The following is a 22,891-nucleotide window of genomic DNA, read 5'->3' on the forward strand; positions in this document are numbered from 1 at the left end:
CAAGCCCATACTGCCATAGCCCTAAGGCTAAGGCCGTCGGGGCGTCACAGAGCAAGTACATGTATGAACAAGCGAGCGCCATAAAAATCGATCGCGTGCAGCTAGCAGCGAGCAGGGACTGCACGTCAAGTGCAGTCCATGAAAATTAATTATCAAGCCATGACATTCTGGGCCTGCCTCGGCCACGACCTCCAGCAACACAACCCTGAAGAACAGTCAATGACAAACAGCCGGAACGAACAATATGACCAAAACATTGCAATTTCCTTTTACGAACAGAAACAATAAGTGGGACTTATTTGTGAATACTATTTTATTTCCTCTCTAACAGACACATTCGTCCGGCGATCAGTGAACGGAATCCTGAGAAGGCGTCGATAGCTTCTCATGATTTCGAAAGCCTCCATCTTTTTCACATTTTCAGCAGTTAATGCCATTATCATGATTATGGAGCATTAGAAAGGAACAAAACGAGCACTGTGACTATTGTGATGTTTGAACGGCATAACGAGTTTCATGATCATAGTAGACTTTGTGTAGACACGTAACCATGGTAACACATTTAGCACTGATGCTTATTAATATTATAATTATTTTTTACGATTGTACATTTACCTGGCCACATTGCTACATACCGGTAATTATAAACACGTTATGACTGTGCAGGTACTAGGTCAGATCAGGTAAATGTATACCGAACTATTTAATAGTCTTACAGTTACATGACTGTACGTACAAGCCCTTTGTGAAGCATGGCCAACCGAGGCCGAAGCATGGCAGTTGAAGATCGAGTGACACAAATCCGGAGAAATGATTTACGAGGTTTCTTTTACTTTTAGAGCTATGGAGGAGACATACGGGAAGTGAATATCAAACAGACGAAGAAGAGTTTTCTCGTTGTGCCAGAGGCTCTGGCGATAGCATCTCTAGCGATATTGAAGTAGACACTGATGCAATGCTAAATTTGGACCAGGATGAAGGAGCGGCTATAAACAGAAAGGGCTTGTTCCAAAAGCACTGCCTTCGCTGAGTCCAGCTCAGGAGGCTGGAAAAGAACTAGCATTTCTCATGGACTCAGTACCAAGCCGATTGGAGCGCTCAGCAGCGCCTGTCTTACTTTCCTGATGAAGCACGTACAGTTAGTTGTGGACGGTTGTAATGACAGGCCTAGCGTTACAGTCAAATGCTATCAGAAAAGAAGAGTATTGTGGCACACCATACGTCTACACACCATCTCGAGGAGAAGATGAGAGCACACGCAAAGGCTGTAGAGTGGCACAATAACTTCTGACCACGTGTTTTCAGGAGTTCGGCAAATGGGAGGGATCTCCATCTTAGATCGGCTCTCAGGAGCTGGCCTCGTGTCTGGTGTTTCAGATGAAGACATTATTATTATTCACAGAGTGGAAGCAGTGACAACTTGTCTGCAGGCAGGAATACTATTTGCTAAGATAAACTTCATCCCAACAATGATCGACTACCTGCAATAATGGTTTCATCTCCCACTACATGGATAATTAGGGGAAAGATTTGATACACCGACTGCTCTGCCACAACGCTGCATCAAAGTTGGAATGGAGAGCAGCCGATGGAGAAGCAATCATGTCTTATAGTGCTAAGAAGTGGTGGAGGTCGTGAGAGATAATGTGGCAGCTTCAAAGGCAGATCGACGACATGCGTAATTTCCTGGAAGTTTGGCAATTTGCAGACTTTCTTCCATTATTGTCCCAAACCAAGAGCATTCTATCACTTACTGAAGCATTATAATCAGCATTACATGTATAAGGCAGTTTTGGAGTATTATGGTGATCATTATACGAACATTTTCAGAGCATTATCCGCTGGAACCTAAGTCGGCGTCGTGGAATTATATCTCGATCTGTATCTGAGTGCATGCGGCAGCAGAACATGAAAGCTGCCGGTACGCGGTACATAGCATTTTGGTACATGCCGCCGCCGCCTCCAGCCTAGTCCTACATCCTACAGGTGTACCCTCCGCTTTCATGCTGTCAAACCAACAACAGATCTACCCTCGTATCGGCAGAGACAACCCCGGGGCCGGGGGTGGGTAGGTGCTGTTTATGAGGTCGTCTTGATGCTGTACTACTAACGTCAGTAACGAGGGTATCTACATTGACACTGTACTGTTAATCTACCCGCTCTCACATTCTACTGGAGAACGGGTTTGTTCACAACACCAATTGGGCCAATCGCGCGAAACCATAAAGTATGAGTCAAAGCAAGAGGACAACCCAAATTCAGAAATACATAGAACACTCAAATAATTATAGGATTGAACACAAAAGCTTCACAAGAAATCGTTACCTACATGACTATTGTAATAAGATTGCCTACCGGCGCCGCATGCAGGTACAGTGTGTACCAGGCGCGTGTTTGCCACCATAAATGGCATAAATATTATGAATAAAAAAATACTCCGGAACTGCCAAGATGAAGTACACATAATACTAGGCAAAGTACGGAAAGTACTACTACTAGTACTAGTACACGTAGATCTACAGTGTAGATGACTACCATGACTACTACTCCTACTCCTAGTAACTGTTTTTATTTCTGTTTTGCCCGTACAAGAAGAGGCTTTGAGTGTTAAAAAAGTGGATCTTCTAGACTGTATCCTGATTTTCTTGGCTTGACGGTGTTTTCGTCCATTCCTAGACGGAGAGCTAGAGAGCTAGAGCGAAAAGGACGTCTTTATGACTGTGTGTTGGTTTTCTTGGTTTGTCTCGTTCACCTAAGTCCTTGATTCATGGTGCAATACTGATTCGCGACACTGAGTCTTGTGCACTACGAAATGTAGGTTGATGGCTCGCATAGGTCACTAGCGAACACTGCTACGGTAGATGCTCGAAGAAGAATACTAGTAGGTTTTGCGAACCAGCACTGCTATGGTGGACCAGTGCAACTGTGTTCGATGCTATGTGAAAAGGCAGATCGCCAGCCAGCCAAACCGTCAGGCGGCTGCCGAGGCAGCAGGCAGGCTTATAATCCTTTCCAGCAACGAACGCGATGCAGCTGTGTCGGAGGCCCTCGTGGCTGGACCGTCCGCGAGCAAGATAGCGGAGATCGCGGCGGTCGCAGCCAGGGACGCCTACAGAGAGTACATCTCGTAAGTTTCTGCAGGAGGAACAATCGTTTCAGCTCTGATTTATCTGAGTGTGTTTGACCCCGCTAGCGCTGGTTTCTCTGGACCCTTTTTCAGCGCCCAAATACTAGTATATTGGATATTCGACTATAAATAATTTAGTTGTCGAATACGTAAGATTTTGATACTAGTAGCTGATATTTGACTCCATTTTTAGAGAAGACAATAGTGCTTTTCCAAGGATGCGGCGCCGTGCCCGTCAGCGGCGCTCACCCCGAGATTTTCTATTTTTTTACAATGATCACAGCTCACAGGTCTAGGTAAAGACAACAAAATTGCATAGTGGGAGCATAGTGATGGTGAGGCTTTTTGCCCTCAGCTGACCTGATGTCTCGACGTCATGGAGACATAAAACGCACAAAAAAAGATTATGGTGAACAAGTCGCACATTGAAGCGTATACGAAATACGACAGGTTTGTCTCTACGAGCGCTTGGAGCGATTTTGAAGGTTGTTCTTACTCGCCCAAGCCATATGAGGGCTTCCTGGCACACTCGCATCGCACAAGCAAGTGTACATGTACACACGCATCGCACAAGTATGACACGTGCCCCCTCCCCCGCAAATACACACGCCCCACACAGGGGGACGTGTACACACACACACGCACGCACACACATCAATGCGCATGGGCGCGGACACACGCTCGTACACGCATGGAAGTTGTGACGTGTGTTTCCCACCTGCTTACAAGCACTGTCGTGGGCATGGAAAAATCCAGTCCGAGGTCAAGCGGCCCCAGGGTGCTGGCCATGCAGCCGTGAGTACGCATACGGTACAGACGTGCAACATTCTGTACGCACGGAGCTGTCCCTGCGGGAATTTGCGGAAAAATTCTCGAAAACTTACACAAGAAATTGCGGCAGAAAACAACAAAAAAATGCGGCGGAAAGATGCAGAACTTGCCAGGAACTCGCGGAATTATTGGCAGAAAATTGCGGATTTGGGCCAAATCACGAAATGTGTTGCATCCTTAGAATCGTATGTGCGTACTGTGCAAATAACCTACGTACACAGGATCATGGAAAGCACTGTATACTGTGTAAAAAGTGCATAAACATGTAGAAAGAAGTGCAGAAAACGCGGGAGATCGCGGATTCTTCAGAAAATCGCGGGTTTTGGTCAAAATCGCGAAATTTGTTGCATCCGTAGAATCGCAATTTCCTGGAGGGACAGACTGAGGGCGCAGGCCCCGGTCATTGGAACGGATTGCCCTGTCCACGACTGGAGTTTATTGGCCCGGTAAAAGTGCACCTTGTAATTCGAATGTTGAAATGTCAATACATATACTGTCAGCTTTTGTAGGCTGTTATTTTTTTCGGATCATTACGTTCCAGAAGCCGTCGTCAAGCTCTATGATGTAAATGGCTGGTGTAGAATTACAATGTAGTAGTCGGCGTATTTCATGAACCACAAGCTGTACAGTCTAAGTGAAAAAAAAGTGTCCACTCATATCTGCCTTATTCGGGTGGTTCGAGACCGGGCACTGCCCACTCCACCACTTGGTAAATACACACCTGGTAGTATGACGGTAAATACACGCCTGCCCACACATGCTCTCTACGCTGCAAAGTTACTCCAGCACAGAGCTCTCCTTCTCACCAGCACCACCACAATCACGACGACCACCACCACCACCAGTACCACTAACCATGCATTGCCCAGGCGCCAGACTCGAACTGATGATGGTGGTGGTGGTGGTGAGAAGGAGAGCTCTGTTCTTGAGTAACTTTGCAGCGTAGAGGGCATGTGTGGGCAGGTATGTGTTTACAGCCATATTGCCGGGTGTGTATTTGCCGCCATATTAATCCACTGTACATTGTAATTAGAAGTATCACAGATAGTTTATGGAATCTACTTCTTCCAATGGGAGTAGGCCCGGTAGGGTGGTGTGAGAAATAATGCCTTCAGATTTCGCTTTGATACATTGATTGTTTTGTGTGCTGTGATGGTGTGGTGGTCGTATATGTCTGTGTGTATGTGTATGTGTGTGTGTGTGTGTGTGTGTGTGTGTGTGTGTGTGTGTGTGTATGTGTGTGTGTGTACGTGTGCATGCGTGTGTGTGTGTGAGCATGTGTTTTGTACATGTGTATATTTGCTTGTCTCCTTGCTCAGGGCGGAAGAGATTATCGAGAACAAGGTATGGAATTTAAAGAAAAGAAAAAAGGACCAATGAACTACAAGTTACGCTATAATGTCCACTAACACCACTAGTAACTAAACAATCAGCTCATGCGATAACATTGCACGACACTGACCGACGGTACTGACATTCTACAGCTAACTGGCTAACAGCTCTAAAACATCTTGGATGCGCACTCCAACAGCCTTCCAACTTGGAAGGTTCTAAGTTATAAAAATAACATAAGGAGTGGAAGGTGAAGCATCCGAGTCCAAGGTATGGAATTTGAATGTTTTCATCCTGAAGATGGGCCATGGCCGAAAGTTTGGTGAATGCATTTATTTATTTATTTATGTTGAACGGTCGCAGCTGGGATGACGACTACACCATAGCTCAGTCAGTGGTTAGAGCATCGCTGGCTACAAGCGAGGGTCCCTGGTTCGAGTCCTGGTGGTGACAGTCCATTTTTTCTTCAGACTTATCCCGTTTCCGTCTTTCCCTCAAACCAGTGAAGAATATTTATTTATCGTGACGTATGCAGCAAAGAGAACGAATTTTGCAGTTGAAGTACCTATTGTCAATACTAAATATGCATATGGCTACAATGGACTCTGCGAGTTCTCAGAAAAGGTCTGGAATTGCTGACACTAAATTGATCATTGCGGAAGTGCGTTTCTGTAGAGGTCATCTGGTCGTGTCTGAGAATTGAACGTCAGAAACGCAGTACCGGGGGTCTTTACTCCAGACCGCGGCTTTTTTTTGTATTTCAGCCTCTGCGTTCATTTGCTCCATGGTTTTAGTATTTCAGACGGTGCGTTCATGGGCTCCATGGTTTTAGTATTTCAGGCTGTGCGTTCATGGGTTCCATGTTCTTCGACGAGGCGCGACTCTACTGTACCCGCATTAAGGATGTTTCGAAAACGAATCATGTATGGTTTGGTTGCTGCAGCATCTTCTAGACTTTAAAAATCCTAGACTGTTTCAACTTTCAATGTTTCTTCCTTTTCAAGTGGACAAGTAAAGCCTATTAGAAGTCAACAACTAAACCTATTACAACAGGAGAAAACATTGTAGCGACCTGACTCACGACTATTACGCCATACCACACCATAGGCATGCGCAAGAAATAAAATCATTCTCTTTGGCCTCAACTTCTTTGTTGTCCGGTTGGCCATTGTAGCCGTCGTCTAGGGGCCCGACGTAAAACCCTAAAACATTAGTTCCTGGATTTCGTGGTGGCTAGCCTCCGTTTTTCGTTGCAACATGTTACTCTCTGGAAAGGCTTCTTTTTTTTTTGAAGCTTTGTCGATCTGCAAAACAATGTTTCGGGCAGGACGCATTAACTCGGAGGAAACCGATAGATCTAAGCTCAAGTCTAGTGTCGCTGTTTTCTTTTTCTTGTCTGTTCACGTGTTACGTGGCGTGACGGGGCAGCGGGGAGTGGTACGATAGGTGCAGTGGGAAGTGGAACGATAATGGGTCGGGGGGTGGTCTGCTGGGAGAACAAATTCGGAATTTATGGCTAACATGAACAGTGCTCGTTTTTAGCACTCTGCTACTGTTTTTTTTGGATGAATGGGCCGACCAGCGTGGACACGAAAACTGGTATGCCCGTGGTCGTACTGTTCGTACCGTGTGTGACGCCCGTGTGTTGCCTGCTTTTGTTCTGCTTGTAGGAGCAGCTGGAAGCGAAGCTTGCGGAGCAGAGGGAAGCCAACAAGAGGGTATGTGTTTGCTAGTAGTGTGGGAGAGTGGGACTTATGTTCCCTTGCGTTCGTCTTTACACATATTATAGTGTGACGATTAGATGATTTGGCTTTGGAAAATTTATTTTTCATGGCTATCAGGTTTCGGCCTCATTTCCTCTGTGCCGCGCTGATAAGTCCACAAAGAACGAACCAGTTCTGTCCGCAGATCGAGTAGTACGACGATATTATTGTCACACTACACACATTGGATTGTCCCTCTACCCATGTTGTATTCTCGCAGTTGTCAGGCTTGCCACATTGCTGTGCCCCTGAGGCCCGAAAAGGTCTTTGATTGGGAGAATGTTGCGCAGCGGTAATGCAAACTTAGGCCATATTACTTCGCTGGGTGTTTAGTGAAAGACGTTTCATGCCCTTTTGCCGTTGTGTATTTTTGGTTGCTTTTTTGTGTTGTGTTGGTTGCAGTGTTTTGTGCACCATGCGTTGTTAGTGAATGTTGATGTCACTGTCACGTGTGTGTGGGCGTGAAAAATGTATTGTATTGCGCATGCTCGTATGCTGCTAACATGTTTGCCTTTCTTGTCCAGTTCTCAGTTTTTGTCTCGTCGCGTGTAGTCTTGTTTCGTCCGCCTCTGTCTCGTCCTCTGTTATGTAGCAGTTTGAGTCCACCCCGTATTGTTGTTGTTCTTGTCGTGAGATGTGTCTGATGGCGGCCCTAACTACCTGGAGCAAGTGAGCGGGTAACAGGTGTACTGTAAGGCAGCAAATATTTATTGTCGGCATATTTGGGAAACATGGATGCAGTGAATGGGATTTCGGTCTTTGACCACTTTGTGGTGGGTCTGATCTACTCACCTCCCACCGCTTAGGAGCTGCATCTGCGCCTTGATCCAAGAGGGTGGTGGCGTTCCTGCGGATGCGGAAAACTGGGCCTTTGGCCGAGTCTCACGCGAACCGTGAAAAAAAAAAAAAATTTATTGTCGGCTAATCGTTTAAAACGCATTTCGCCTGCGAAATATGTTCGGCCTGTACTGATGCTTCCTGTAAACACTGGCACACTGAATCTTGCAAAACAAAAAAATCGGCTGCAACAAATATTCGGCGCATATATATTTTCGGCTATTTTCGGCCTGATCACGTATTTGGCCGAAAATTTGTTGCAGCCGAAAATTTGTTGCAGCCGAAAATTTGTTGCAGCCGAAAATTTGTTGCAGCCGAAAATTTGTTGCAGCCGAAAATTTGTTCTGCAAGGTTCAGTGTGACAGTGTGTACAGGCAGCATCAGTACAGACCGAAAATATTTTTCAGCCGAAATGTGTTTTAGCCCCGGGAGGCCGAAATTTGAATGGGCCGAAAATTTGTAGACTTACTGAACCTTATACCTCACTCCATATACACCCACAGTCTTAGGTGTGCCCTCCCTAAGTGGTGTATATATCTCCATATACACTCCATCCCTTGTTATAATATAATACTTATACTAGACATACATACAGTACAATTATACTCTGTACTCGCTATTCGAGGTTCCCGCCGCTCCGTTGTCACAGTAACTATTATCCTTTATTTCCACGATGGCCCATGACCAATAAGGAAGATAATAGTTATTATTCAAATCAGTCCAGAATCATATAAGATCAGTCTAGCAAGTAAGGAAGCCAATGCATTGCTGAGGGATGGGGTTATGACGGGGTACAGTGTGAGCTACTATAGGAGCATATGGATGATAGAATGAGGCTAGGCGCCATTGATTTTTAAACGCATGATTGCTATTTGTTTCACACAGGTCGGGGGAGGGGGGGGGGGTACATGTAGTTGGTTGAAACTGTGAAGGGACAGGTCGGGGGAGGGGGGGGGGGGGGGGACAGGGACAGGTTGATGAGTGAGTTGATGTATCGGTATGTATGTAATGTATGTAATGTTCTCGATGTGTATGTTCTCGTGTATCTTAGTGCATATGGCTGCTCTGTAATTGGTCGTTCAAAGGTAGGCTGCTGCAGGTGAAGGGGAGCGCGGATGTACTTTATGTTGTGGGTAAGAGTAAGCTGTCGTAAGAGTGGCTGGGAGACTAATGTGGGAAGGTGGAGATGGCGAAGAAGTGAGCTGTGATGGACTGGTGCAAAAAGGGGGATCCGCAAGCAGATACGGGCTGCTCGTCGTCGAACGTGTTCTAATCGGTCCTTCTTTTTTTCTTTTCTTTTTTTACTAGCAAACACAGCCCTACTCATAATCAGGGGAAGAGGACAACTGAAGTGACACTGGAAACTGTAGTTAACTCCGTCGACCATCCTATTCTGATGTCCTCCGTGTGGTGTGGACTAGGTGTGCATTGGGAATCGATTCACATGGCAAGGCCATCACAGCCGGGGCTGTGGGCTGGGGCGGCTGATGCCGTCCCACTTTCTCGGCCGTTTTTTCCTTTTTCTTTTTAGTACACTGCAACAAAGCGCGATGATTGCAGCTCAGCGCAAACGTGGCAAATAATGAAGAATCCGTGTCCCCAATCGTGGTGTGGTGCAAAATCAAAAACAGTTCTTTGCAGTTACACTGAAATGGCACCTACTGCCTGAATATCCTTGCAATTGACAATTTTTTTCTCGATTTTTGAAATTGTTTCCCCGGGGAGCCCCCCTCCCCTTCCATGGCCGCCCCACCTCCAAAGTTGATGCGACGGGCCTGCATGGCTTCGTCAGTTGTGGGATTTCGGACATCTTCGAGTCCAATGATGTGGAATGCACCGTGTGAATCCTTACATCTTGCCTCTGCAGCATGCAGTTCCAAGCAAGAAGAAGGAGAAGCCTTCCACTGTGGCTGCTACTAAGGTGAGAGAGAGAGAGAAATAGTGAGAGAGAAAGAGAAAGAGAGACAGAGGGTGAGAGAGAGAGAGAGAGAGAGAGAGAGAGTGAGAGAGAAAGAGAGAGAGAGAGTGAGAGAGAGAGAGAGTGTGTGTGAGAGAGAGAGAGAGAGAGAGAGAGAGAGAGTGAGAGAAAGGGAGAGAGTGAGAGTGAGAGAGAGAGAGAGTGAGAGAAAGAGAGAGAGTGTGAGAGAGAGAGTGAGAGTGTGAGAGTGAGAGAGAGAGAGAGAGAGTGAGAGAGTGTGAGAGTGTGAGAGAGAGAGAGAGAGAGAGAGAGAGAGAGAGAGAGAGAGAGAGTGAGAGGGAGAGAAGGACGGAGGGAGGGAGAGAGAGAGAGAGAGTGTGTGAGAGGGAGAGAAGGACGGAGGGAGGGAGAGAGAGAGAGAGAGAGAGAGAGAGAGAGAGAGAGAGAGAGAGAGAGCATTATCTTGCCCATTGTGCTTATCAGGGCTTTACTCCCAGGAGAATGCCAGTTCTAGTTGTTTGTCCCTGTTCTTTTTCTTCTTCTCTTCTTCTCTTCTGTCCAACTAGCCTAGCCTTAGGCTACCCTGGCACGAAACCTAAAAAAAACCCATACGATTATTCTGTCTGGTTCTCTCTTGTGTGTTTGGCTGTGTTTGGTAACCTAGACAACCAACAAGCAGAAGAGCAAGAAGCAGTTGGCTCAGGAGGAGAGACGACGGCAAATGGTGAGAGGCCAGTCAGCATGTGACTTTTTCATGCCATATCTGCACTTACCCCCCCCCCCCCCAAATAAATAACGGCAGGGAGGAGGCATGGATAGCTCCACTGATCATGTGATCTCGGTTTCGTTTCATGCTTGAAGGCTTGCTTGCCTGTACAAGCAAGTTGCCAGGCAAGCGCGTGTGGAAAAGCTGGACTACGTTCGAGCCCAGATAGTTTGCCCCCTCAGTGTGCCCTATCCAATACATCAGAAGAATGTTGTTTGTTTAGTTGTGTTGTGTGATTCCCATCATTCATCTTCAGGAAAGAGAGGAGATCAAACGAGAGCTTGAGGAGCAGCGGAAACTCAACGAGGAGAAGGCGGAGCAGGCCAGGAAAAAAGTGAGTATTGCGTGCGACGTTGCCATAACGACAGAGCTTGAAAGCTCATGGCCCTGGCTATGATTTGTTTGCCCAGGTCATCATGTATGTCATTACTACAGTGAACACTATCTAAGACGACCGCTCAAGGGACATTCAAAATGTGGTCTCTGTTACCAGGTGGTCGCCTTGCCCAGGGTCATTTGACTGGAAATAGCATTCCTTGGTGCTGGTTACAGTGGTCCTCTAGGACAGGTGGTCGCCTTATCCGAGCGGTCGCCTTGACAGGTTTAACTGTATTCGAATTCATGGAAATTTTTTTACAATACAGTAAAACCTGGTGTAAGCGACCTCTGGGTTTAGCGACCACCTGCTCTTTACGACCGTTTTTCCATGCACCGACAGTTCTACACAGACATTGTGGGACCTGGTTCTAAAGACCACCTGGCTTTTACGACCGCTTTTGCTTGCACCGTGGGGTGGTCGCTTAAACCAGGTTTTACTGTCACCAGGCAGGCACAGTGGGTTGGTCAAAGACCATGATTGAGATACGAGAGGTACCTGGTTCAAGTCCTGCCTGGGAGCGGTTTTTCCAGCCGTGCTGCTACCCACAGTCAACTGGGAACTTGTGGCCAGGCACAAATTGGTTCATGGATGCAGCTAATGGGGTCGTTCTCGGCACTTGTGCGAGTGGTTGTGAGACTTATCCGCTCACCCCCACCGTTAGGCGCTGCATCTGCCGCTAGGGTTTACTCTCTACTCCCGGGTTTATGTTACCCTACTTCCGCACATAATTATAAAGTTTCATTTTCCACTATGCTGGTTTATCACTCTCCTCTCTCTGCAACAGGCCGAAGAAGAGCGCGAGCGACGGAAAGAAGAAGATCGCAGGCAGATGGAGCTAGAAAGGTGAGAAAGAGGGCACTGCTGCGAGTGCGACCTTACTTGGCATGATGCAAAGTCATTTGACGATAAACGAGACGCCGCGAAATTTAGATCTTCTTGCGCGGGTTAATATTTTGAAGGTGACACGGTGGTTGATGAGTGATTATTGCACTGTGGTACGGCCGGTGAATCGTAGCCTTGACTGAATGTTCATTGTACTGTTTTTGTTGGCGTGCTTTCTCAGGGCAGAGCGGCTTGAGCGATTGAAGCGCAAACCATCTAAGCGGACGGAGTCATCTGCGGCATCAGGCGGCATCTCGCATTCCGAGAACGATCTCATATCGGCGACGGAAGAGTCGGAAAGTGATCGTGCCGAGGATGACGATGACGAGGGACACGAGGACGCGGATGAGGAGAGTGCCGGGGAGGAAACTAGCGGCGACGAGAGAATTCGCACAGCCATTGCTGGTGCTGGAAGGAACAGACCGGGCAAACAAACCAACAGCAGTGTTGCAGGGGCCGTTGCCAGAGCAGCTGCTGCCATTGGACAACCTTCAACTCGATCTTCCATTGGTCAGCCCTTTGCCTTGGCCTCGTCTCAGCAGCGGAAAAAATCCTCACCCACCGCGGCTAGACAAGGAAAGGCTATTGTGCCACATGGCCTTCATGCGTCTGGTGCTGCTGGTGTGGCCGGTGTGGCATTGGCTAGAAAGCAGAAGACGAGGAAAATTGTCGGGAGTGTCAAAGGTAGGCCACACGACCAGTGTGCGTAAATGTGCTAGTTCTGTGTGTGTGTGTGTGCCCCCCGTGAGGGAGTGTCTTGAGTTCAAGTTCTGCTGTACGTGCGGCGAGAGATATCGCAGACAGCAGGATCTGCAGTGGCATGAGGCCGGATGTTCTGCCGCGACGCCGTGATGCTACCCCTTTGTTCCCCTCCTCATGAGGGCAGCTTAGCCGTTTAACGGCAGCTGTTTGTCAAGGTCAAGGTGTGCCCCCCCCCCCCATATGGTGCAGTGGTATGTGCAGTCGATTTCCAATCGAGAGGTTGCGGGTTCAATTCCCGACGATTCTGGTTGCACACGACTTTCTTCTCTTTCTCATTCTCCTAGCTCTTCTTTCATTCTCCTAGGTGGTTACCAACAGCCAGTGTACTAGTATGCCGGAGTATGTGGTGTGGCGTGGCGTGGGTGTGTAAATTCGCTTTAACCCTTTATCAGCCGTACATAGGGTGAATGTGTCGAATTCGTTTTTCACTCCGTAAACCATGGTATTTTACCGCACCGTGCTCGGAAAAATCGTAAACTACTGCTGAAAACCTAAGGAATCACCTACCATCGAGAAAACCGTGTGCTGCACATCTTTTTTCTTCTTCGAGAAAATCACGATTGAATGCGCGCCGTCATAAAAGTGCTTTGTGCGCGTACTTTGGCATTTTTTGAAGAATACTGCAAATTTGAAGAAGAAGCTATCATGGCCAGGCGCCTGGACGCGCAGTCTGCTGTCGATTTATTGTTTACGCTTCCATCTGAGGATGACAGCTGCTCTTCCAGTGAGTCTGCTGCTGATTCCTGTAGCCCTGAGAGCGGGAATAGCTCGGACAAGCAAGATGAACTTGAATCTGAAGACGTCAATTTAAAAAAATTTGAACCAGAGAGTGATGGCAATCAAGGCGAGTCTGCGAGTACTTTGGAGGAAAGCAGTGAAACGGATGATGGCGATGAAGACTATGGTGTGGCCCATGGAAAAGGAGCAGCGGCGGCAAGAGGACGAGGACGAGGACATGCTGCCAGATTCCACCCATACACACGTGGTGCTTCACGTGGAACCACGAAGAAATAGAGGAGCCACATAAGCTCCGCGTGGTCGTGGATGTGGACGAGGTGCATGCGGTGCTGTGAATATGGCTGAGTGGGTCCAGCTCGCCAACCTGCTGAGTTCTTGCCATCCCGAACCAAGGGACTACATCTACCTGAAACTTTTGAACCTGAGAACGAGTAAGATTTTTTCAATTTTTTTCTCCGAAGATGTGATGGATTCTCTGGTGAACTTTACTAATCAGTATGCCTGGCAGCATATTCCGTCCAAGCCATCATACGCACCGGACGATGGCAGTTGGCAGGAAACCAGCACTGACGAGGTACGTTGTTTCTTAGCCCTGCTACTCTACTTCGGTATAATACGCTTAACTGATGTAGAGAAGTATTGGAGTACGCGCACACTCTATCATGGCCTGTGGGCACGTGAACTGCTCACCTGTCAGCGATTTCGTTCCATCCGCGCGTTCTTTCAATGTTCCGACTCGGCCGACCCGGATGATCGACTGCAAAAAGTCTGTCACCTTCACGATGTCTTCCGTGCTAAATCCATGCAGTTTGCAAATGCATTCAGCACCACCAGCTCTGGAGCGTGCTATACCAGCACCAGCAGCTGACTACAGACAAGTGCACTCTGTACACATTCCAGACTGTGCTGGTGAGTCTGGAAGAGCCAACTCTGTTGTCTGATGGAAGCAGGATCGCAAGAGAAACAAGACTGCTTTCTTCTGCTCTAACTGCACCAACAGAGAAGGTCATCCGGTGCACCTGTGCATTGGAAAAGGCAAGAAGTGCTTCAGGGTGTTTCATTCACCGGAGTATGATGCTCACAGATGAACTGGTGCATGAGCTGAAGCTGAACCGAGTACTCATGTTCCTCGAATTCTCTAATTCGGCCGGATTGCTTGAATTATTATTCGCCATGAATGGCAACGATGCTTCATGTTATTAGCTTAGTTTTAGTCTCATATGAAAGGTAATTCTACCAGCTTCCCCGAATTATAAAGGTGTCAATACAAATTATTTACCGTTTAGTCTCTATTCTCAATCTAGTGGACACTGCCATGTTCCTTGAATTTGCTAATTTGGCCGCTTTACTTGAATTATTGTTCGCCATGACTGGCAATGACGCTACATGTTGTCAGCTTGTTTCTAGTCTCATAGGAAAAGGTAATTCTACCAGCTTTCCAGAATTATATAGGTGTCAATACAAATTATTCACCGTTTAGTCTCTATTCTCAATCTAGTGGACACCGCTATTTTACATACAAATCCTGCGGCTGGTAAAGGGTTAGGGGCCATCCGTAAATATCGATAGTTTTTTCAATCCGTGAATTTTACAAAGTAACCAGGACCCACCACCCACCCCCCTACTTTTTACGGAATAAAATATTGATGACACATGTACTGTACCTACATAAATGTAGGTACATAAATGTAGGTGGAGTCCATACACACGCAGGCATGCGCTCACCGTGTCATTCATAACTTGAGTACAGCAATGTATTTTGGCAGACTTATGCCAGGAATGTTGTCCAAGAATCACTTGCTCTTCAGCTCATTCCAAATACATCATACCCTTTATGGGCAATCAATCCAGCAAGCACATGCATTGCTGAATACATAAGAAACCATACAGCGTATGACTATAACCCAGCAAACATACTGTTGTTCCATTTAGAATATTAACGCACCCATATTGATGATGCAGGTGAATAAGTATTTTGTACAATATCAACAAAAGCTCTGAAAAGCAATGCTCCGGTGCAATGCGTACTATTAAGGCTTTCAAGAAGCCCAGTGATCAGAGTTTGATTGCCCATTTTTTGGCTGCAGCTGGTCTACCCCGCTTCAATGCATGGCCTTCCTGCTTCTTGTGCAGTGTGAGCTGATGGTAGGAAGTGAAGAACATGCCACACCCACCAAACGTGCACCCTTATATCTGACAAACTTCTACCGCTACCTGTCGTTTTGAGTTTGTTCAATCGTGTCAATCATTCACAGGGTTCCCTGTACTGTGTTGCCACACCTGCCGACATGTCAGTAGCCTGCTGATTTTGGAGGCATTTCACGACCCGCCGACAATTGACCTTTTCCTGCCGACAACAGACATGAAAATGTCCCGTTCTGACGTTATGCTTCGTTTAGAACTAAATTAGAACATAATAGAAGTCATGTTCCAGATTTTTGCTCTTACTGGTCATCGTATTTGTTTTCATTGCTCTCTCCTATCGTGCTATAAGTAAAATCATTATTCTGTCTCGGGGGAAAATCTGATAGCTCAATCTGAGTTTCACGCAGACCCGTGATTTTTTAAAGGGGAAGTATACCCTAAAATCAAATTTTCACCAGTTGTAGTCTTCGGGGTGCTGAGTCGAATGGTCTTGGTCCGAGGAAGCTGCGACGCTCCCTTCCTTCTTTTTTCGCAATCGAACTCGCGCACTTCCACCGAAACTGGGTGACTGCGCCCTACTAGATGGGGATTTGTATGCAAAATGTCACTAAAAGCGCCATGTCGTTCTTATAAAAGCACGGATGACCGCGATTGGCCCATGTGTTGTAGTTGTTTGGACGCGGAGTCGACTAGTTTTGGTCCGAAAAAGGCTGCGATGCAGCGTTCCTCCTTTATTCCCAATCGAACATGGTTGAACAAGCGGTCACGTGCTCCAGGGTGCCCAACTCACCTGGTCACCGCGCCAGCAGGCGACAACTTTCACACCAAGGTTCAACTCGAGTTCAACTCGAGTGACAGGACTGCACCAAAAAAAGGTCAAACAGGCTAGTAAGTTGTACCCTGCAGGCACGGTGACCAGGTGACTGGTGTACGCGGGAGCACGTGACCGCTTGTTCAACCATGACTCAGCGTCTAAAAGACTACAACATAAGGAGGAAGGGAGCGTCTCAGCTTCCTCGGACCAAGACCATTCGACTCAGCACCCCGAAGACTACAACTGGTGAAAATGTGATTTCAGGGTATACTTCCCCTTTAACAGTGCGCTTTGTGTGCATGTGTATACTGGGGTTACTATGATGGGGGTCTGGGGGCAAAAAGCCCCCAGATGATGCATTTTATTTTTTCATCCTACTGATATTTGGCCAAAGTGATGTGGCAACACTGCCTGTAATAAGACGACACCGCCTGTAGGGTTCCATTATTAAAATAATAGATAGTACTTCTACTACTTCTTAGTTTATTAGGCGGGTTACAGAACTATCGACTTATCGTTCGCTGGCTTACTTGTAGTTTGATAACGCTTCGCTCTTCATTGAGATATCTACCATTCTCTCTTTTTTCTCCTTATTTTCTTCCCAACCCTCCTTCCCTGTAACATAATAACATATTCGCTGCCTTGTCATTGAGCATTTGTGCTCGTTTGGATTTGCGAATTCAAATAAAGTATACATACATACATACTTCTACTACTTCCATATAGTGACATTGACAAATGTTGGGTACAGGACCCTGTCATGCAGATGAAGCTGCACCCGTGAGTTTTCCCCACCTCACTCAAGTGCATGCAGCGCACCCTGCACTGTCACGTGTCACTTCCGTTGACTGCATTGGATTCGCTCGCTTCTGAGCGCATTTCAACCCTGTTGCAGCCAAGCCTGCCAGCCATTATATTAACACTTTTGGTGGTTGCATGCAGGTCAGATATGGCACTTGGTCCACTAGTTGGTCACTGTTCGCGCAGCGCAGGCGCAGGTTCGCGCAACGCAGGTGATCGCTGTTTCCGGTGCTGTTTATATGCAGGACTGCCGGTGAATGGAGAAGCGGTCGTTAAGATCAGGTGATCGCTATTACCTGCGGTTGCTTAATAACCCAGTTTATACTCTACTTGTATGTTATGTCCTGTTCTGTGCATATGTGTTCAGGGTACGATGGCTCTTACTCTCAGGTAGGATTACTATTCTCCATACAGGCATGGCAAGAAAGATTCATGCATTGATACATGACTTGTTGCCGCACAGCTTGTTTTTTCTCGCATTATTTTCTCCCCAACTCTCCTTCCCTGTAACACAATAACGTATTCGCTGCCTTGTCATTGAGCATTTGTGCTCGTTTAGGTTTGCAAATTCAAATAATACAATCAAACAAAAGCTTGTGGTTAGGGGAGCAGTTGGCTTTGGAGAAGTTCCGTCATCCTTGTATCTGAGAGTTTGTAGTGCGTGTCCTAGCTTTCCGATTTGCAATCATCCATAGGCATAGGATTCACTGTGCTGCCTGTGGCCCTACATGTTTATAAGCACACTGCTTGGTAGAAACCCAGTATCAGTTGTCTCATGATTGCCTGACGGCATGAAACTCAGAGTTACAACCAACCTGAACCTCCTCCGCTGAGTCTGCTATGTACTAAGCTCTGTCTCTGACATTGAGCACTCTCTGCAGCTCGGGGATCAACGGATTTGGATAAGGATCCAGTGCGCTGTGTGCACGCTCTCATTAGCCCTGTTTCGTTTTACTGATGTGTGTGTGTGTGTGTGTGTGTGTGTGTGCACGGGCGTGCCTGCGTACGTGTGTCCCATATGGTGCAGTGGTATGTGCAGCGACTTCCAATCGAGAGGTTGCGGGTTCGATTCCCGACGATTATGGTCTCACACGTCTTTCTTCTCTTTCTCAGACTCCTCCTGACTTTTCTCTTATTCTCCTGGGTGGCTACCAACAGCCAGTGCATGCCGGAGTATGTGGTATGATGTTTGTGTGTGCGGAAAAAAAAATGAAAAAGACCAAAAAGTAGGGATTCACTGACCAGAAAAAGCCACTTCATAGCTGTGTGGTGTAGACCAGGCTGAATAATGGTGGTCAATTCTTCAGCCTTGCAAGCTGTTGAATGGTGCAATCCCAGCACAAGCTGCTATGGCGTCTGCATCGCCTCCGGTGATGGGCGTCGAATAGTCAAATGGTGCGTGCGTGCGTGTATGCAGCCTGTCCAACCATTTCCATGTGCCAAAGCAGGACACCTATTAATGTATGCAAAGGCCATTCTCTCCCATGTAAATTCACCCAAATGTTTTTTGTCCAAAGCAGGACAGTCCTGCTCAAAGCAGGACACTTCTGCTCAAAGTAGGACGGTTGGACTGTCTGTGTATGTCTGTGTATGTGTGTGTGTGTGTGTGTGTGTATGTGTATGTTTATGTAACAGATGTATTTATGTATGCTGTTCTTTTTCAGATACAGTCAAACCAGCAGCAATTTGACAATGACTTACCTCCACGCTTCCACTGCAAACGAAATCATCACCGTATTCCAGCTGGTCAGCTATCTTGCTTGTTTGAAAATCAGTGTCTCTTGTTCTCTGTGTGAATCTCACTTGTTGAATCTCTCTCTCCTTCTCTCTCTCTCTCTCTCTCTCTCTCTCTCTCTCTCTCTCTCTCTCTCTCTCTCTCTCTCTCTCTCTCTCTCTCTCTCTCCCTCCCTCCCTCCCTCCCTCCCTCCCTCCCTCCCTCCGTCCGTCCGTCCGTCCCTCCCTCCCTCCCTCTCTCCCTCTCTCCCTCTCTCCCTCCCTCCCTCTCTCCCTCCGTCCCTCCCTCTGTCCGTCCCTCCCTCCGTCCGTCCCTCCCTCCGTCCGTCCGTCCCTCCGTCCGTCCGTCCCTCCGTCCCTCCCTCCGTCCCTTCCTCCGTCCCTCCCTCCGTCCCTTCCTCCGTCCCTCCCTCCGTCCGTCCGTCCGTCCGTCCCTCCCTCCGTCTCTCCCTCGATCCCTTCCTTCGTCCCTCCGTCCGTCCGTCCCTCCGTCCGTCCGTCCCTCCGCCCGTCACTCCCTCGTTGTATGCTAGGAACTGGTTCATTGTTGCAGTGTGGTAGGAATGTGTGCAATGACCAACCATGGTGTTGGTCCTTTGATCAAACTGCAAGAAAGCTCAAGACTTGTACCAACGAGTACGGTACTATGTACATGTGCTATTTTTCAACACGTGCATGCTGTGGTGTTGCTGATGATCTCAGTATTGGCCTAGCCTGTTATCCCGTGTGTGTGCCTGTCTCTCTACAGCCATGCCTGCATACAGCACGCACAGCGCGGCAAGCAGCGATGGCGGCGGCGGCGGAGGAGGAGGAAGTGCGCCCACGCACCACACCTCCACGCAGCAGCGCACTGCCGCTGCTGCGTCCGCCGGGCCGCGCTCGCCCAGATCACGGCCTCCTGGCTACGCACAAGCAGACACCGGCACGGCAACAGCAGCAGCAGCACCTCAATCAGACACGGCTTCTGGTATCACCGGCTATGACGATACCCTGAGCTATGGCGATAGTGTGGCCTATGGCGATAGTGGGGCCGTAGATTGTCATGAGCACGGTCTGGACAATTTCCAGTTGAGTGCGTTGGCGGCGCAGTGGCATAGTGCACCGAAGGACATGCTGCCCGGCTGGGAATGCAATCCACACGTACAGGCCCTGTGGCCTAGCAGCCTGCCTGCCAGCAAACGCCCTCAAAACACCAGCACCAACGCTGGCCGCAGTACGCTAACCAGTTGGCCACCAAACACAACATCGGCGTCGGAGGACCTCTCAGCCGACGGTGGTGTGCCCGCTGACGACAACTCCACACGGATAGCGGACGCCTGCGATGACGAAACCCTGTGGGATTCCGGTCCCGATGCCATTGAGGACGATGATCCGCTGAGCGCTCTTCTGCAGAGTTCTTTGGAGCCATTGCGGCAGCCCGACATCTCATCCGCACAAGATGCCAGTCGTCATGGTGACGATACCGCCACTGCATTGGAAACACTGCCTCTGGCGGAGAGCGGCGATTCCCAGAACGACGACACGTTTGTGCATGACGTCCAGGACGACTTGGGGCTGTTGGACGGTGGCGGCGGGGAGGCGCGTATCCATGACGACCGTATCCATGACGACCTGACACCGCGGCAGGAGCCGGCACAGCTGCTGCAGCTGGCGGCGGATACAGTGCAAGAGCAGCACTCTAGCCCCTCAGATGCGATTCAGTATAATGTGAGTATGAGTAACAAAGACAATGCTGAACAACAGGTTGACAAACCTGAAGTGACGTTGTTGCCAAAGAAAGCTCCGATAATTGGTCGGGGCAAGGCACGAGGTTCCATCGCTAACCCGGCCCGCATTGTGGGCCGAGGTCGCGGACGCGGACCACTCCGTAGTCCCTTGGGTACTGGCCCTAGGATGGGCCCAGTGTTGCCACCCTACAGTCTGCCTGCAAACAGTCCCGGTATGCATGCACCGATGGTAGGTACTAACTTTCCCCGTCTTCCCGCTGGCTATGCTGCGCTAGCGCTAGGAACAGACCATTTAAACTCATTTGATGCCATGGAAACAGTGTTGCCCGGCAACAACAGTGAGAGTGCACAGTACGATGATGCCGAGCCTGGCATTAGGTTAGAAGAGACAGGTGACATCTCTGTAGCTAATCCTAGCAGTAACAGTCGTAGAAATGTAGAGGTAGTTCCTGTTGTTTCTCTTGCTGCAATGCATGGCGATAAGGTAGTGGCTCAGTCAGCGTATGACCCTACTCTAGGTAAGGTAGTTGCGAATGGCGCCAGGTTCTGCCCTGGCGATTTTAGTAGGATGAGTGACAATGCTTTGTTCAGTCGAGATCAGACGGTGCTCCCAGCTGGCATGATGACAGTATCTGATAGCAATGCACAGCAGGAACTTGAGGAGGCATTGGCCTCACGTCAGCATGCTGGCATAGCAAGTATTAGTGTAGGTCACATAGCGGACAATGTGAACGATGCACGCCACACCAGTATGGCTAGAGCGTCCGGCGTCAAGGAGGGAGCAACGGGAGAGCGACCACCGACCGACACGGCTGGCATGTCCGTATCGCTGAAAGCCAGAGGCGCGCAAGACGGTGCAAGTGACCAAGTCGACCGGTGGAGAGCTGAAGGCGCCAGCGAGAACGGGGATGCTGTCGAAGAGAGTGCAGTCGCTGCAAGCAATGATGTTGAACTGGTCCAGCGTGACAAGATTGTAAGTGGAAAGGGCTGTGCCGAGAGCGTGAGAGAAAGGAAAGATCACACACTGCAGGCCTATGAGGCCAGCAGACACGCACAGCTATCCTCTGCGCAACCGCCACACGCCAGAGTTTCTGCTAAAGAGCAAAACCAACCAGCTGCTGGCTTGGATCACGTCCACAGCACTCCACAGGCAGGCCGTCACACTGCCAGAAACAACACAATGCCGTCTACTGGTACATTCTCTCAGCCCGCACAGGAATCGCTGCCCACGGTTTCCACTGGCACAGCGCCCGTGCTCCGTACTATGATCAATTCCACGGAATTGACTGATGTGAGTCATCATGCAGCCAACGTCACCACGACAACACACGTGAGTCATCATGCAGCCAACGTCACCGGAACAGCTGCACACAGTACTGTTAGACGTACAGGTGACAACACGAGTCTGGGGATTTCCCTCGCCGCTGACGCCGACAATGCTGCAAGCCGGTCTGCTGCTGGGGCAAGACAGCAGCAGCAGCAACAGCAGCAACAGGAACAGCGGCAACAGCAGCAAAATCAGCAACAGCAGCAACAGGAACAACAGCAACAGGAACAGCAGCAACGGCAGCAGCAACAGCAGCAACGGCAGCAGCAACAGGAACAGCAGCAACGGCAGCAGCAGCAGCAACAGCAGCAACGGCAGCAGCAACAGCAGCAACAGCAGCAACAGCAACAGCTACAACAGCAGCAGCTGAAGCAGCAGCACCAGCAGCGTCAGACTAACCCCACTGCAAAGCCTCACAAACAGCAGCACAAGGCACAGTCCAAACCCCAACAGAAGCAACAGCAGCAGCAGCAGCAGCGGCGACAGGACCGGAAGCAGGATGAAGAATGGCCCACAATTGGCGGAGGTTCCGGACCTGCGGCCAGGCACCTTGTCGGAGCACCGTCAACTTTGAGCTGGACGAAGGTTGGTCGTAAGACCAGCTCCTCGCTGACAACACAACAGCTCTATGAAGAGGTGAGCAGATAGAGTGAATGTCCGGAGCTAGTACCCTCTTTTCTGGAGGTAGTACGTAGCTCCTAAAGAGTAGCACAGCTAGTGTAGTTGTTGAAGCATTGGGAAGAAATTCCATTTGGATTTTGCGAAGTAAAACAAAGTCAAAAAAAAGAAAAAAAGCTCTGGCTGGACAGGTATTTCAGTCTCCTAACTTTCATGTACTGTAAAACATGCAATTTTCGGTGTAACTTTAATTTCGGGGATTTCGGTAGAGAAACCAGGCACCTAAATTTAAATTACACCTAAAAGGCACTGTATGTGAAGGGAACGCTGATCACCTAATTTAAAATTACACCTGAAACCTGGCAGGTCCCTGCCACAGAATTTTTTTAA

The 22,891-nt window shown here is 48.5% G+C and overlaps 1 protein-coding gene across 1 annotated transcript in view; it reads left to right on the forward strand.

The window, feature by feature from the left end:
- Window positions 1-2,680: 2,680 nt before the first annotated feature.
- Window positions 2,681-22,891, forward strand: part of LOC135812250 (uncharacterized) — a 31,893-nt gene continuing 11,682 nt past the window's right edge. Inside the window, exons 1-11 of the mRNA XM_065325594.1 lie at window positions 2,681-3,127; window positions 5,278-5,302; window positions 6,961-7,008; window positions 9,758-9,811; window positions 10,473-10,532; window positions 10,831-10,908; window positions 11,738-11,796; window positions 12,017-12,519; window positions 17,463-17,485; window positions 18,760-18,841; window positions 19,578-22,519. Of these exons, the coding sequence (XP_065181666.1) occupies window positions 2,907-3,127; window positions 5,278-5,302; window positions 6,961-7,008; window positions 9,758-9,811; window positions 10,473-10,532; window positions 10,831-10,908; window positions 11,738-11,796; window positions 12,017-12,519; window positions 17,463-17,485; window positions 18,760-18,841; window positions 19,578-22,519 (4,095 nt within the window). The 5' untranslated portion in view covers window positions 2,681-2,906. The remainder of the gene's footprint in view (window positions 3,128-5,277; window positions 5,303-6,960; window positions 7,009-9,757; window positions 9,812-10,472; window positions 10,533-10,830; window positions 10,909-11,737; window positions 11,797-12,016; window positions 12,520-17,462; window positions 17,486-18,759; window positions 18,842-19,577; window positions 22,520-22,891) is intronic.

This window comes from Sycon ciliatum, chromosome 3 (genome assembly GCF_964019385.1).
Source record: "Sycon ciliatum chromosome 3, ocSycCili1.1, whole genome shotgun sequence".
NCBI lineage: Eukaryota > Metazoa > Porifera > Calcarea > Leucosolenida > Sycettidae > Sycon > Sycon ciliatum.